At 33.9% G+C, this 17226-nt stretch overlaps 1 protein-coding gene across 1 annotated transcript in view; it reads left to right on the top strand.

Annotated features, from left to right (window-relative positions):
* LOC101898408 (EF-hand domain-containing protein D2 homolog) overlaps nt 1-11920 on the top strand; it is a 71763-nt gene extending 59843 nt beyond the window's left edge. Inside the window, exon 2 of the mRNA XM_005175831.4 lies at nt 9575-11920. Within this exon, the coding sequence (XP_005175888.1) occupies nt 9575-9989 (415 nt within the window). The 3' untranslated portion in view covers nt 9990-11920. The remainder of the gene's footprint in view (nt 1-9574) is intronic.
* Nucleotides 11921-17226: the final 5306 nt, after the last annotated feature.

The raw sequence follows: 17226 nt of genomic DNA, 5'->3' as shown, positions 1-17226 counted from the left end.
TTGTTTTCTTAATTTTTTGTCGAAATTTAGTGGCCGAAGAATAACTACTTCTTTCGGACGACATTCCGTTGTAGAAATAATGGATAAGTAGATTGATTTGCAAGGAGTTACGATTGACAAAATTGGCTATGAAACTCATAATTTAGTAAGATACCTGGCAACCTTTTGATAGGTGAATATTTGATGCGACCAGTGTTTGAATTTTTCATAACAATGAGGAAAGGTGGAAATGTCTGGACCTCTTTGATATGCCCTCCTCCGTATCATACTAAAAACACTATTTTGAATAAAGGCTCCCAATATAAAACATTTTGTAGTTGATGGCTTGGAAAATTCATAAAAATATGAGATATTTAAATTTTAACAAATTTTCTCGAACCGTTTTATAAACAATTTCATAAAACCCAAACCTTGTACTGATTTTTTAACACCAAAAAGGCATAGTTCAAATACCATCCCTTGATGGGCCACCCTTTGGACACACAAACACATCATTAATTCATAAATTCACTAAAGCGTTTAAAACGCTTCTTGTTTATTCCTTTTTTTAACCACCAATACAAAATATTCATAAGCGTGTGCCGCAATAGCTTGTAATTCAATATAATGCCTATCATATCGAATTCAGATTGAAAAGATAAATAATAATAAGTGGGCGATTGATTGGTTAGTGGGTCGGTTGATTGGTTGGCTGGTTGAATGATTGATCGATTGATTTGTAGTTGCGTTTTAGATATTTAGACGTTTAGACACACGAATATATGTATGTAAATATGTATAAACATGGAAAATGAGAACATTTGTTAATAGAATGATTTGTCGCCGAATGTATATAGATTTCAATTGTGGTCAACGAAATTTAGCGCAACCATTTCGGTAGATCTCATTCGAATTTCAACAACACATTGAACACCTCTCCTACACATAAATACCTATCAATAACTTAAAAATTGGCAAAACACGCCTCGTTGCACAACATCAAAGTGAAATTAGCGCCATATAAATTTCAAATTTCATGTTGAACAGAAGATATTGAAATCAAGCCACGCTTGTTACACCCAAGAATTGTTTGATTTAAGGTGCCAGGGAAACCAACAAACATACATACATATTATTATATTTCTTTTGGCAAATAAATTGATCAATAAAAATCATTAATTAATATATACATAAATAGTGGCAATTTATTAATTCTCAGCGCGACATCCATTGCCGTTATTCCGTTTTGGAGCGACATTTATGTTTTGACGATTCAATTAAGTCATCTTGGCATGGGGTCAAGTCAATTGAGAATGATTTTTATGTTTTTGTACGTTGTGACAAGTTTTCTTCTCCGCCAGCCTGGAGAAATGCCACCATTTATTCTTTATGCTGTGAAAAAGTGAGAGTGTGTGTGTGTGCCTTATTTTTCCCATTGTGCCACTTCTCCATTAATTCTTTCACACCATTGAATTTGTTAATGAAAATATATTCACAGTTCTAAATTTAGATTGTCACAGGTTCATGTCGCATCGCACCTCATGGCGAGAATGTAGCTGAGATGTGATAGTGAAATTTGTTGATTTTGTTACATCATATTTTGGAACTCAAGGCAGAAGGTTAGGGCGAAAAGGAATGTTTTTGTACATTGTACAAGTGTAGAATTTAAAAAAGTTCAATACCACAATGCTAAATTATTTTTGTGAATCCTTAAAATATCTGCGCATTGTAAAATATATTAAAAATGAAAAAAAAAAAACAAAGCTTAAACAACCGAAACTAATTTCAAATATAGAAAACGGATTTCGCCCAAAGAGACATGAAATAAAAAAGGTTTAATTCATGAGACTAATTTTTGATTGTATATGTGAAGAATGTCCTTTATATACAGTCGAAGAGATTATTAAATTTTTAGATCCGCTTCGAAAATAGACAATGTTAATATACAACGTGACAATGTTAACTGTACAACGTGTCAAAGCTCTAAATAATTGAACACTTATAAGATGAAAAATAATTCTTTGAAATTTACCATAATTCCCAAAGTTCAATAATTTTCATTATCAGCTACGGAGGGTATATATCATTTGATACGTAATACCGGTTTTAGATCCAAACTTCGTTCATCATAATATTATTATCAATCTTAGATTGAGTTCGGAGATGGGCAGTATCGGTCTACTCCTTCTAGTACTTCCCCCACAAAATCAAATACCTCCCCACAAAGGGTTAAAATATTGAATACTAATAACTTTTTTAAAAGATGTTAGAGTAAGATTTCCTTCAAATTTTACACATCCTATTATATCTGGGTCTGGTATCAAGATGGAATAATTCCATCCACTCCTTCTGCTACCTCCCTACAAAGGGTCAACATTTTGAACAACAAAATGCTCATAAAACGCGAAGTTAACATCCGATTCCACTCGGACTTGGATCTATTATAAAAATGGTGGAGATCGGACAATTTCTTCGGGTACCTCCCCCACAAAGTGTCAACATTTTGAAAAACCAAAACGTTCAGAAAATCCGGAATAAGCATCCGGTTCTCTTTAAATTACACACATCTCTATATTTTAATTAGCCCAAGGTCTGGTGTGAAGATAGGATATCGGTCCACTCCTTCTGGTACCTCCCTCACAAAGGGTCAAAATTTTGAATATCCATGAAGCTCATAAAACGCGAAATTAACATCCGAGTCCATTTATACTTGGTATATCTCAATATTATATAAATATTTCTCTTAACCAGAAATCTGATATGAATATGTAATTTTTCGGAATTTATGATTTCGCACAAAAGTGGATATAAACGTTCGATTTCCTTCAAATTTTGCACATACTAATATTTTTATCTGTATTAGATGAAGTATAAAAATGGAAAGCTTCGGTCCGCTATATCTGTTACCTCACGCATATTTCCATATTTTCCAAAAATGTGTACATATATCATATAAATTATAGGAAGAAGTCGATATAGTCCAAATCTGGCACATTGTAAGTCAGTCTTGAATCGGATACGAATTGGTCAATATTGCTCAACAGATTGAATTATCACAACTCAAGGCTAGGGTTATACATTTGTCGGCAAAACCAAACTGATACTACTTTACTTGTTTTTAACCTACTGTTAATATCGAAGGTAGTTTATTTAAATTGGCTTTGAATGTATTATTCGATCCATACAGCCCAAGTTTTTGCAGGCTAGGCACATCTATGTTCTGTATTTATTTGATGGCTGTTTACTTAGCTACGTTTACTTTCTACGACATTTTCATGTTAAAATAACTTGTGAGCAGGCTGGTTATCCTCTTTAGGACCTATTTGGAAACAATTGTACACTTAACTTGTTGTAAGACATAATATAGTCATAAGCTCAGATCTACTCTTTTCTATTATAATTTTTATCAATGGTGTCTCTTTGGCTACAAATCCTCTAAGTTCATGCTCCCACAGAAAATGATGGCATAGGTTATGGTTATTACTAACCACTGGTTACATAAGGTATTACAAACATAAATATATCATAATGGAGAGCACTAAGTAAACATATCATCATTAGTGCCATTTCATTTCTTTGCCCCATTCAGAATAGCCGCATGATGTTGTTGACAATTTCCCATAATTTCATAATAATTACTTTCACTTGATAGCCGGCGATACGATGTCATCATCCAAAATTCAACACGACCTAGGCCGATGTTATTGCCACAGTGAAAATTCGACAATGAGTTAATACCACCACTACTGACCATCATAAATAACATTATTTTGATTTGGTTGATATTTTTTTCTTTCTTTTTTGGAAGTACCACCTCTCAAATCAATGGCATGGAAAGAAAAATGCGGGTCTACGCAATGCCTTGTTGTACCGCAACAAATCACAATGTGTGACAAATTTGTCACGCCGCTTAACAATACCAGCGGTAATTACAATTAGAAAAGAAAGAAATGAAAACACGCTCATGAAGAATTCCAAAACACCGAAAGGAAAAAAGAAAAATGTAAACATTTGTGGTGCCCGGCCAGCATATCGGCTTACTTGTCATCCCTCCCACAATTACTCCACATATGCTGCTGTTTGACAATTAAACTGCGAAAATAAACCAACATTTCATGTTATCTTCAAATTAAAAATAAAATCGAAAGTGAAACGACAATAACAAGCCCAGCTCGTTCACTAGTGTTTATCTTGGTTTCTAATGTTTTTCCAATGAAAATGAAAATTGAAGAAAACGAAGTAAGTAGCCCACCGGCTGTTTGCAATACAACCATGAAAACGTCGACTGACGACAACCAGCGTCATTCTTCTTTTTGTTGTTGCTTGTTTACGCAATATGTCTTAAACCTGTCTAGCGTGTGTTGGTTGCATGCCACCACCAACTGCTGCCATATGCAACATGTGCTGAATGTCCAGCGATGCGGCGTCAATGTCACATTTATTATTTTAACGAAGTAGTACCTACTCCTATTTGGTTTATGGAATGAATGCTTGTTAGAGAGCAGCGAGAAGGAGAGAAAGCCTAATATGAATTTGATACTACACTAATGACCAAATTACACAGTTTACTTTAACATATGACAAACGATTCGATGGTTAGAATTCAAAACTATAAATCCCTCATTTTTGCTCTGTTCCAGAACCTGCAAAAACCTACTACTCTTGCAATTTTTTCCGATATCATAAAGGGGAAAATCGGTTATCGTTGTAAAAACTTTTACATTCTTGCAGTTCTGGAACAGACCATTTATTAGTACATGAATTCACACGAAATTTCTTAACGCAGTGTGAAAACGGGAGAAATGGTGGTAAAAGCCCCATGTCCTACGAAAAAAAATATTTTCCCTTTTTTGTTCTAAAAACAAGAATAGTAAAATAATAGGCCGACTGACCTATAATCAACGCCAAGCCGAAACGGCTGAAACTAGAATTTTGGTCAGTCTTATTGCATAGACGTGTGATATGGCTGGATTTTTGACAATTCGTACTAAAAGGGTGCGAAAAGTACTAAAATGAACTAAAAAGTGAATACTATGTATTAGACAAACAAAATGAGCAAGACTATTGAAATTTGGAAAGAAAGTATCCAGGATAGACGTAACAAGGGGTTTTCAAACTTTAAGGAAAAGTTCTAAAATGGTACTAAACTCCTAAAATTGTACCATTTGGTATTATGTAAACAGATAGAGCTAGAAACTTAAATTTGGTATGAGAATCAAGTTTTGAAAGTAATTTCGATATATGAAGGTGGTTTTTGAAATGTATACTAAGTGTGCGAACCGTACTAAATGGTACTAAATTTGGAACAGTCGGTTTAGGGTAAAGAGATGAAGCTGGAATTTTTAAAATTTGTATTATTTTGTGATTAAGAAGAGATTTTTCGAAATGTGAAAAAAGTACTATATTTGGTACAACTTGGTATTAGGTGAACAGATGGTGCTTCAAATCTTAAATTTGGTATTAGGGTCTCTGGCCTGGACATATGGAGGTGATTTCGGAAATGTGTACTATAAAAGTTCGGAATGGTACCATATTTGTATTGGGTGAAAGGATAAGGCTAGAATTCTCAAAATTGGTATTGAGGTCTCTGTTGGTAGCTGGAATTGAGATATGGAAGTACTTTTGGAAATGTGTTCTTTAACTGTACGAAAAGTACTAAATATGGGGTGAAAATTATTATTCTTCGAAAGTACTAAATTCTACTAAATTTTTGTATTGAGTGAGGGAATACAGCTGAAATACTCAAATTTTATATGGATATCACTGTTGGTGCCTGTGGAGGTGGTTTTAGAAATCTGTAGTATAATTGTACAATAAGTACTAAATTTGATATAGGGTAAAGGTATACGACTGGAATCCTTAAGTTTGATGTGGAGTTCATATTTGGTGTCTGTGGTCAAGATATGGAGCTGATTTTGGAAATGTGTACTATAATTTTTGAAAAGTAATAAGTGGTACTAAATTGGGTAATAGGTGAAGGGATAGAGCTGGTATCACGAAATTTGATATTCAGGTCTCTGTTGGTATCTGGGATTGAGGTATGGAAGTGGGTTTGGAAATGCGTACTATAATTCTTCGAAGAGTACCAAATTTGGTATTGGGTGAAAGTACTGGGCTGAAGTTCTCAAATTTGATATTATGTTATATATGTTGGTATCTGAGATTGAAATATGGAAATTGTTTTGAAAATTTATACTATAATTGTTCGAAAAGTATTAAGTGGTTCTAATTTTGGATTGCTGTTGGTTTGTAAGATGGAGAGATGTAAATTGTCTTGGACTAAATATTACTAAATTTGGTATTTGGCGAAGTGATTGAGCTGGAATTCCGAAATTTGATATTGAGGTCTGTGTTGGTTTCCAGGGTTTACGAATGGACACGTTAAAATAATTTGGACAGAAAAAATGGACGTTGGTTCATTGTCCATTTTAATAGCATCATCCTCGGTAAACAACAAAATGAAAGATTTTGAAGATTTTCTAGTGTAAGCAGTAAAAGAAAAAAATTGATATTATATTTTTCTATACCACTCGAGTAAGAGTGGGAGTAAAATTAGCTGAAAGCCCAAAATGCCAAATAACATTAGTTATTGGGGCCTACTCCAAAAGGATTGACTCCGGTCTTAATAAAAAGGTTTAAAACTATTTGATTTTCAAGGAAACTGTGTAACCTGGCCAATTTGTCTTCGCCTTTGCGTGACCATCGAAGCACGACACATGTGTGCTGCAATGTTCAGTGACCGTGGCCTTAAAAGTATATTTCTTCCTTTTCAACAAAAAAATGAGCAGCGGCATTGCATTTTGCTTTGTGTAATTGCTGCCACTGCAGCCGGCCGTCTGGTGCAACTTCTGCCACTTCAGCGGTGAGTTGCCTGCAGTTGGCTGCAACTTCAAGAACAAGTTTTTCCTGTCGGTTAGTCACCGGCAAACTTAAGTCGTTGGCGTTTTTATTTATTTTGTTTTGTAACCCGGTCTTCGGCCTACGGGCTAGCCTTCTCGATTGCAGCCAGCTTGTTGAAGGTGAAGGTAATTGCCTGACTTTCAGTGCAAAACTTGTTTTGCAGGAGCTTTTGTGGCTGGTACATGCCATACAGTCGCGTGTAAAGGCACGCGTGCACCATGAAACATCCTTGGCTTGACAACGGCTTTGCAGACTTCTGAATTTATTGCAGCAGCAAGAAGAAGGCTGCAAGTTATTGTGTTTGGGTTTCTTGTCCAAAACAAAGTAACAACAACACTTTACAATTTATTTTGGTTTTGTGTTTCCTTTGGTTTCGTTTCTTGTGTTTCAAATTAACTGCCAAGTTTGGTTCGGTTTTTTTGCTTCGATTTGTGGCAAACTTGTTTTCTAAACTTATCGCCGCATTTTTAATGGTTTCCTATTGTTATTCTGCCTTGCTTCGTTGCGGGTTTGGCTATTTGCCGGCTGGCTGGCAATGTTTTTCTTGGCTCATCTCTGTCCATTTTTTTTTTTTTGGAGTTGATGTGGCCAAAATGAAGTAAAAACTTGCCCCCCAGAGCTGATGTTTGCACAAAATTCACAACTCAATCACGCAACTTCTGCATTACAGTTAACAAAACCGAAAAATGTCCCTCCTCCTCGCCGAAAACCATTTGAAAATTATTTTCCATTCCATTAACAATATTTGGTGTGAATTTGGATTCGTGTGTGACTCGCTGACTGGCTGGCTGGCGTGTGAGCGAGTGTGTCTTTGGCTTTGTCTGATTGCAAATTAATTTCATTGCTTGGATTTGTTTGGATTTACCCTGCATTTGTTGCTCATCTTCATTTGATTGCGGTTTATCCAACCATCCGCTTCTTTTTTTTTTTTTGTTTAGTTTTCTTTTGAACGGAAGTAAAGTTTATAATTTCTCCTAATTTTACATAATTGCTTTGTTTTTTGCCTTGTCTTTTCTTTGCTACCCTCAAATTTCCTTAATCTTCTCGCCTCAATGGGAAACGTGGAGAGTGCAAATGAAAAACGTGTATTTTGGCTTTCAACAATTATTGCCGGAAACTATTTTGAGGTTTTGACATCAATTGAACTGAGGTGTCTTGCGGAAAAATTGTAAATAATTTTTTCTGTTGTTAATCAAAGATGTTGACAAATTAGAAAATACAAATTATGTATTTCTCTTGACTTCTTTACATGCCTTCCAATGCAATATTTGTATGTTTGTTGTAGCTTTCGAAGACATAAAGATTTTTTTATACTTGTTCGTTCATAAAAACAGGATTAATAACATAGGCCTACAGGGTGAGATAAAAAAAATGCAAGAAAGTCAAACTCCATAATTTTTCTATTTTTTTTTTTTTTTTTTAATAAAAAATGTCGGAAATAACATCAATTTTTAGAATAAGTTTAGATTTTTTCGAATTTGGGTCCTTTGACACGAATTATGGCCTTCAAACGGCCAATGAAACCGTCACACGCTGCCCGAATGTTGCTCTGCGGTATTTTGGCCCATTCCCGGTGAAGCGCTTGCTTGAGGTGATCGACACTTTAGTATTTTTTTGTGCCAACCTTGCTTTCCATAATACTCCAGACACAATAGTCCAGCGTGGAACCTGGACTGTAACCTGTAACCATTCTTGAGTGGCGCGTGCTGAGTCCTGTCGGAATGTCCAAGGTCTGCGGCCAAAGTGTTTGCATGCTCAAGGCTTTAATACACCCTCCAGAATATTTTCACAATAATATTCGGCATTTATTCTGATGCCACAGTCAATTAATACGAACGGAGAGCGACTATCGGCTGTTATGTCGGCCTACTCCATCACCATGGCAGGTTCTTGAGTTCTGGTGGCCCACCGAAGGTGCACATTTTTAGCTAACCTCTACGGCAAGTAAACACGATAATTTTGTTTGTTTCTTTTGAGTCTATTTTCTTTCTGTTGCGGTGCAAGTTCTTGCACTTTTTGGAAATTCAATGGCTTTACCCCGAGCTCATTTTTCAATATTTGCCGAATGGAATATTGCGATATGTTCAGCTCACGAGCCATTTTTCGGCCACTGCGACGCGGGTTTCGACCACTTCCTTGACGTCAGGCTACGCTACCAGAATCACGGTAACGAGCGATGGTACGGGACACAAAAGATTTATTCACATTTAAATACTGGAGTGCTCCAACGATAGCCACTTATGGTTTTCCAGCCAAATATAAAGAAATCACACTATTACGCTTAAATTCCATCACGAATAACTTTTTTTCTGGAAAATTTTTGCTTTTGTACGCTTGTAAAGAGTATAATGAGCTGTCTCTATAATAATTTTAACGGCTGTCGAACGAGTGGCTTAGAAATGAGAGCAATCTGAATTTGGTTGCAGTTTTTCATCTCGCCCTGTACTATATAGCATTATATTCTATATAGTTCATGTAGTATAACGTTTCTCACAAGTATAACGATTTTTAGGAACGCTTGAAAGTATGCCACAAAAATGTTTAATATAAAATGTGAAAAAGTCTCTAACATGCCTTAAGCCTTAAAAATATATCTAACTATATATTTCACTTTTCTCATCACTTTCACAAATAATTTCATTGATAAATTTCTCTTTCTAATGGCATTTCTTCTCCTTCTCTTTCCCAATTACAGCTATGACACCGGCCGTGATGGCTATTTGGATTTAACCGAACTGAAATATATGATGGAGAAATTGGGTGCCCCACAAACACATTTGGGCCTCAAGGAAATGATCAAAGAAGTCGACGAAGATAACGATGGCAAGATCTCGTTCCGGGAATTCCTGTTGATCTATCGCAAAGCCCAGGCCGGTGAATTGGACAATGACTCGGGTCTGAATCAATTGGCTCGTTTGACTGAAATCTCCGTCGAAGAAGTCGGTGTGAGTGGTGCGAAGAATTTCTTTGAAGCCAAGATTGAGCAGCAACTGCGTTCAAATAAATTCCATGATGAAATCCGACAGGAACAAGAGGAACGCCGACGCCAAGAAGAAGAGAAAGCCAATCGGCGTTTATTGTTTCAACAGAGAGCTGCAATTTTTCAATAAATTACAAAATGTGGCAGGGGCGGGATGAATTGCAATTGAAAGTGAAACACTAGGCTTGCTTTGAAATGAAGAGAAAAACAATTATTTAATGTCCCACACACACACACACACACACAGATATACATTTATATACAGATTTTTTAAGCTTTAAAGTTGTGGTAATATATTTTTTAGGTTCTAGATTTATTTGTATGATTTTTGTTTGTGTACTTCTGTTTCCTTTCTCTTTGTTTTATACTTTCTTTCGTGGTACACACATACATATATATGTTATAATATAGAATTTAGCAAAACAATTAGTTATTATTAAAGAACAAAAATACAAAAAAAATTGATAGATTGATATTCATCATCAGCACATGTTTAGGGAACTTTATTCGTCTCATTCTCAGAAAAAATAATCAAATCGATTTTATTTCTAATTTTCTTAAGGCATCACATAAATTCGAAACTAATTGGTTTTGTCGTTTTAATTTAATAATAACTAAATAAAATATCATAATCATAGACATACCACATATTTATCATATAATGTGCTACATAATCATACAAAAAAAAACATACATTTTATATACATAACGCGCAATAAATCATTGATTGCACTGCATTTGCATTAATATACAAAATAAAAACTTATATAAATATACTATACATATAAAATAAAAACTATTTCCTATATATAAATATTTTTTTCTAAACAAAAAAAACAATAATTATATAAAATATTAATTGCAAAAACAAATTATAAAAGAAATAATAATACTAACAATTCATACTTTTACAAAAATGACTTGAATATGCTACAGCCTAAAAATATGCAATTGTAAAGTGGAGATACCGTCTATAATATAGATCTATAATATAGATCTTCTTTATTTACCAAGTGCTTTTATAATGGGAATACATATATTGTGTTGAAAACCCTTGTAATATGCGCCGCAAAAATGCTATAAAATAGAAGTACTTTTCTAAAAAAAATCTTTTCTTATTTCCGATTCATAATGGAAAAAAATATTCAAACGGCTAACTCGTCTGGCTATGCCGTAGCCTGGTCAATTCTCCGCTGGCTTGTCGGAGTAACACTTAACACTTTGATATCGAAGTGAACTCTAAAATATCCATCTTTTAATACAGGGTCTCCCAAATATTTTTTCTGAAAATACTATAACAAAGAAGTATTTTCCATAGAAATCTTTTCTTATTTCTTATCAATAATGGAAAAAATATTCAAATACCTGACTTGGCTGGCCATGCACTAGCCTACACGGCTGGTGCAATTTTGAAGCCCAGCTGTATTTCACCAATGTCTTCACGAATATTGTCCTTTAAAGTGTCAATTGTCTCTGGCTTGTCGGAGTAATACTTATCTTTGACGGCACCCCACAAGTCATAGTCCAAGTGTGTAAATTCCCAGCTTCAAGGTGGCCAACTGGCACCTGATTTGTGGCTGATAGTGCGATCTTCAAAAACATTGCGCCAAACATCGAGTGTAGCTTCGGCTGTGTGGAAACAAAATGTTGTCGATATCCTCCTTCTTCCATTTTCGTGGACAAAAAATCATTAAAAAATGTCCCAATTATGCCTCTGGACCAAAATTCACACCAAAATTCTGCGTGCGGGTTTTGTGCCCCAAATGCGACAATTTTGCTTGTTTACATACGGAGGACAAGCAAAATTGTTTTTTGGACAAAAAATTAATCAAAAATGTCCAAATTATGCCTCTGGAAAAAAATTCACACGACAATTTTGTTTCTTTACATACGGAGCTAACGTTGCTTTTCTTCTTCAAATATCCGTTTTCAATTTTTTTAGGAGATCGAATCCTGGTAATCGAACTAAGAGTGTCTATATTTTAGGCTGTACCACATTTAAAATCTATATTGTTCTTTAAATTATGTAGCATTGTGTTATTTTGTAATTGTTTTTTTTTTTTTAAGAAAAAAATATTTTCTTTGTAAACCAAATTATCTTGCAAAATATTTCGTTTTGTTAAAATGTATTATATTAAGTTGTATTCTTTCATAACTATTATTGTATGTTAAATGAAGAAATTCGATCGATGTTGTAATCAAATTTATGAAAACAAGAAATATAACTTCTATCCCAAAAAAGAAATTAATATATTTTTGTACTCTGCGATAGACCTCGATCGAGTTTCTTTTGCTTGATGTCCTGTATTTTCAAATAGATTATCGAACGTTTAGAGACTTTTTTCGAAAAATTATTTGAAAATTCGATTTTAAATAATGAAAAAGAAAGATACTTTTAATTTTGAACCAACATAAATCTTTCTTGTCATCGATCAAATTCATAATTGAAACAGGCAACAAATACATACGCATAATATATTTCCCCTTCAATTAATTATGAAATGTTATGTTCTATTTTTTTATTTTCGAATTAGTGCCATTTGTTTTATTTGAAAGCTTACCTGCAAAATTCGTTATCATTTTCTGTTTTCGAAAATAATCTAATTTCCCATACAAAAATGTGAAAGAGATTCTAAATGTTTTTTAATAAATATTCAACAATAGACCTAACCTACAATTTATGTAAACCAACAAAATATATTTTACAAAGATAAGCCAATATCTTGTTCAAATAACACAGTTGCTCCCATATTTTTTATTGAAAAATTTATTATAAACGATTTCAAAGAATCACAGAAGACAAATTTATATAACCATATTCTGCATTAAAATTGTCGAGAAGCAACTGCTTACTTTTCATTGTAAGCTATTTTATTTAAAACCAAACAATCACCACACAAATTATAAGTATGTAAATATGAGTTAATTTTGATTTTGTTTTTTCGTTATTTTTTGATTTTTAGTTTTCCTTGAAAATATTTGATTTCCTATTTTTTTAACTTTTATTGCAGTATTTTTCTAAAATGATTTTACATTAGCAAACAACAATAACTAAATTAAGTTAAAATATATATATTTTTGCATTGATGTCAAATAACTTTTTTTGTATAAGTGTAAATAAAAAACAAAATATTAATAATAAAAAACAATTAAAACATTTTGCGATGTTTCTTTCGATTTTTAGAAAATATTTACAAAATAATAAAAAAGCAAGCCTTTCTTCTCGACAAGATAACCGCTTCTGTAACAAAATTTCGTGATGAACATATAAAATGTAAAAACAAGTAAAAATTCATTAAGTTTGGTCGGACCGAACATTTAATACCCTCCATCATTGGGTAAAGAAAATATTTTATATAAAGTATCTGAATTCAAATGTGTTCCACTTAAAACTACAAATACCAGTAAGGATTATCAAAATACCGAATATCGTTTGGTATTGTTGTGTGCGCTATAGGAAAACGTGGACCGGAACTAGAACCCAGTATAAACTACAAAAATCATAAAAATACCGAATATCGGGAGTTACCGTTATATGGGTGATATACCAAAACGTGGACCTATATATACTATCTTCCGCCATAAAAGCTAAAACCCAAACGAACTACAAATAACAATTTTAAGACAAATCCGTTGAAAATTTTGGCAGAGATCATAAAAATACCGAATATCGAAAGTTACCGTTATATGGCGGCTATTCCAAAATGTGGACCAAAATATCTCATTTTCAATACCAACCATCCTAGACACAATACAAATTGGTCTGCCAAATTTTGAAGCTCTGCGTCAAATAATGTGGACTATATCGAGATTTCAACAGACAGACGGACATCGTTAAATCGACTTAGAATTTTATTCTGATCATGAATATATATACTTTATGGGGTCTACGCAGAATATTTAAGGATGTTACAAACGGAATGACAAAGTTAATATACCCTCCTTTTCGAGGTGGAGGGTATAACAAGTTAAAAAGTATCAGTCGGTTTTGCCGACTTCTGACTTCTGTTATGATAATTCAAATTGTTGACTCTCTATGGAGTAGGTTCCGAAGGAATGGGCCAATACTGGCCATTTCGTATCAGACCTAAAAAAATGATTGGACTACATTGGTTACTTCCTTCACTTCACCTTCACCAGATATAGTCGACCGAAGTATTCCATTTTCATACTACATACTAATACAGATACAAGAAAATAGAACATTTATATCCAATTTTATGCGAAATAATAAATGCCATATTCATATCAGGTTTCTGGTTGAAAGAAATATTTAGATATAGCAAGTTGTAAAGAATCGCTGATTTGTTTCGCAATTCATGACAAATTGAAGTATGGAAATTTGTGACCCTTTGTGGGTGATATATCAGAAGGGGATCGCAGATATATACCAACTTCAGAACGAATCTTTTGTTAGCAAACATGTTTGTATGTGTGAAATTTAAAGAGAGTTGGATGCTTATTTCGCTTTCTTGACCATTTTATTTTTCAAAATCTTTAACCCCGTATAGGGGGGAAGTACCAGAAGAAATAGTCCGATCTCAACCATCTTTATAACAGATCTTCTGTTGTTGGAAATGTTGAGATGTACCCATTCTGAATGAAATCGGATGTTAATTTCGCGCTTTATGTGCTTCAGAGGTATTCAAAATTTTGACCATTTGTGGGGGAGGTATCAGAATTAATGGGCCGACATCTACCATCTCTATAACAGAACTTGTGTTGATAGAAACATGGAGATATTTGAAAGGAATCGAATGTTAATTTCTCGTTTTATGAGCTTCATGGATATTCAAAATTTTAAACCTTTGTGGGGGAGGTACTAGAAGAAGTGGACCAATGTATTCCATCTTCACAGCAGATCGTGTGTTAGTAGAAATAATGGGACGTGTGAAATATGAAGAGAAAAGGAAATATGATCCAATCTCTGTCATATTTATAACAGATCTTGTGTTAATAGAAATATTGGGATGTGTCAAGTCTGAATGGAATCGAATTTAATTTTGCGTTTTATGAGCTTCATGGATATACAAAATGTTGACCCTTTGTGGGGGAAGTACCAGAAGAAGTGGAGTGATATAGTCCATATTCTCAGCAGACATTGTGTGTAATTTGAAAACTACCGGACTTTTACATCACATTTTATAAGAGTTTTAATTATTCAAATTTGTTGCCCTTTGTGGGGAAGTACTTGATGGAGTGAACCGATAATGTATATTTTCCCACTTAACCTGGCACTAATGCAAATATTAGGATATGAAAAGTTAGAGCAAAATCGGATTATCCTTTCTCTTTCTGTGAAGTAAATGATTTTCTTTTAAAATATTGACATTTTGTGGGGGAGGTACCAGAAGGAGTGGACCGATATCGGACGGACATCGCTAGACCGACTGCAACTGTCCTGAAACGGATTTGGTCCAAAGAGACCTGGGGTCTAAAACCGTTGTTTCGATGAGGCACGTTTTGGCCGTATCAAATGATATATACCCTCTGTACCATGGTAGAAGAATACAGGTAGATGTATCAACGCTTGGGAACACTGGTATGTCAAAAATTTTTAAATGTTTTTTTTTTTTTTTTCTAAAATATGTAGATTTTTATAAGTTTTTTATAATGATATACATTTTGTATTCTATATTCTTCTACCATGCGCTGTACCCATATGGCTGAGGGTATAAAAAACAACGATCTCAAGCTTGCCTATTTTGCAACACCAAAACACAGGGGCTCAATTCGGAAGTGAGATCCGTAGTAAATACGACAAATGTCGAATTAAAACATTTTATAAAGAAAATATTTTTCAAATTATATTTTCATAGAAAAAAATTCAGCCTCCGGTTTTAAGCTCTGTTATGTAACTTTCATGGTGGAAGAATACAGATAAATGCATCAACGCTTGGGAACATTGATATGTCAATTTTTTTAATGATTTTTCAAAAATTAGTAGATTTTTATGTTTTCTTAGATGATTGGCGCCTTTCAGAGATTGTTAATATATGAATTTTTCAGTTTTTACAAATATGAAAAATTTTTCATTCGAAATTTTCAATTCCAAAATTGGTTTGATATTTCATTGTCCAGCACCTGTGTCGATGCGACTACCTGCACTCTTCTACCCTCTTTTTGAATAATTTACAAACGAGTTTTTTTTTTCAGTGAGGTTTCAATATGTGTTAATATTATTTTTTAAGTTCGTGATGATTCTACGATCTATACAAGTATATGACGATCTCGACGTCTACAACTTTTTGACAGTCGGAAACCTAAAAAACTGCCAGCGCGTTTTCAATCAAAACAAAAATTAAGGTTGTTTACTCAAAAATAACGGCTTCTTTCATTAAGAAATCAGAGACGCCTAAAAGTATGCAATGTTAAAAAGTTTCAATTACTTCCATTTACGATAAAATATTATTGCTTTGTACTAAAAATAGGGATGCAAATTTCGAATTCTAAGACGATTAAAAATATATTGGCGGCAGCATGTTGAGATGAAATATCAATTTGAAAAAGTAGCAATAAGTAGTGTAATTTACAGACAACCAATCGAAATACAATTTTATAAAAAAGGAAGCTAAAATTCGTGACTTAGGGGAAATTATACTACATCAGGGACAAAATTTTGCATTCGATAACGAAAATAATACAATAGAAATAAATTTTAAAATGTAAATTTCAGGATGATTTAATTTAAAACAAGTTAAAAAGCAGTTAATTCGGCCTGGCCGAACTTTGAATACCCTCCACCATTTGGAACGAATTTGCAAATTGCCAAAAAATAAAATCTGTTAAATATTCTGTACAAATCTTAAAAATACCGAATATAGCCGTTATATGTATTGGGGTCTATACGACGTGGTCATTGTTTGTCATAAGCCATTACCATATTCAAATTCGAAACTTGAAATAAACGGTGAATAATGTAGCTAAAATCATCAAAATACCGTATATAGGGAGGTACCATTATATCGGAGCTATACGAAGACCTGGACCTGCATAGACAATTTTCTGTCACAGGCTGTAGCATCCATTACGAACTTCAAATACAACATCTCAAACAATTTCGGTAAGTCGTCAAAATACCGAATTTCGGGAGGTGACGTTATATGGGTGCTATACGAAGACGTGGACCTGACCTGCACAGACAATTTTCTGTCTTAGGCTGTAGTATTCATTTCGAACTTCAAATACCACATTCGAAACAATTCCGGTGAATAATGTCGCTAAAATCATGAAAATACCGAATATCGGGAGGCTATATGAAAACGTGGACCTACATGGCCCATTTAAGAACCTGCCTTCTATCTCAACTCGATCGAAAGATAGCGTGATTACAACAGACAGACACACGGACATCGCTAAATCGAGGG

This window comes from Musca domestica, unplaced genomic scaffold, assembly GCF_030504385.1.
Source record: "Musca domestica strain aabys unplaced genomic scaffold, Musca_domestica.polishedcontigs.V.1.1 11, whole genome shotgun sequence".
Lineage (NCBI taxonomy): Eukaryota > Metazoa > Arthropoda > Insecta > Diptera > Muscidae > Musca > Musca domestica.
The sequence above is the reverse complement of the archived record's forward strand: the minus strand, read 5'-3'. Positions and strand labels throughout refer to the sequence as shown.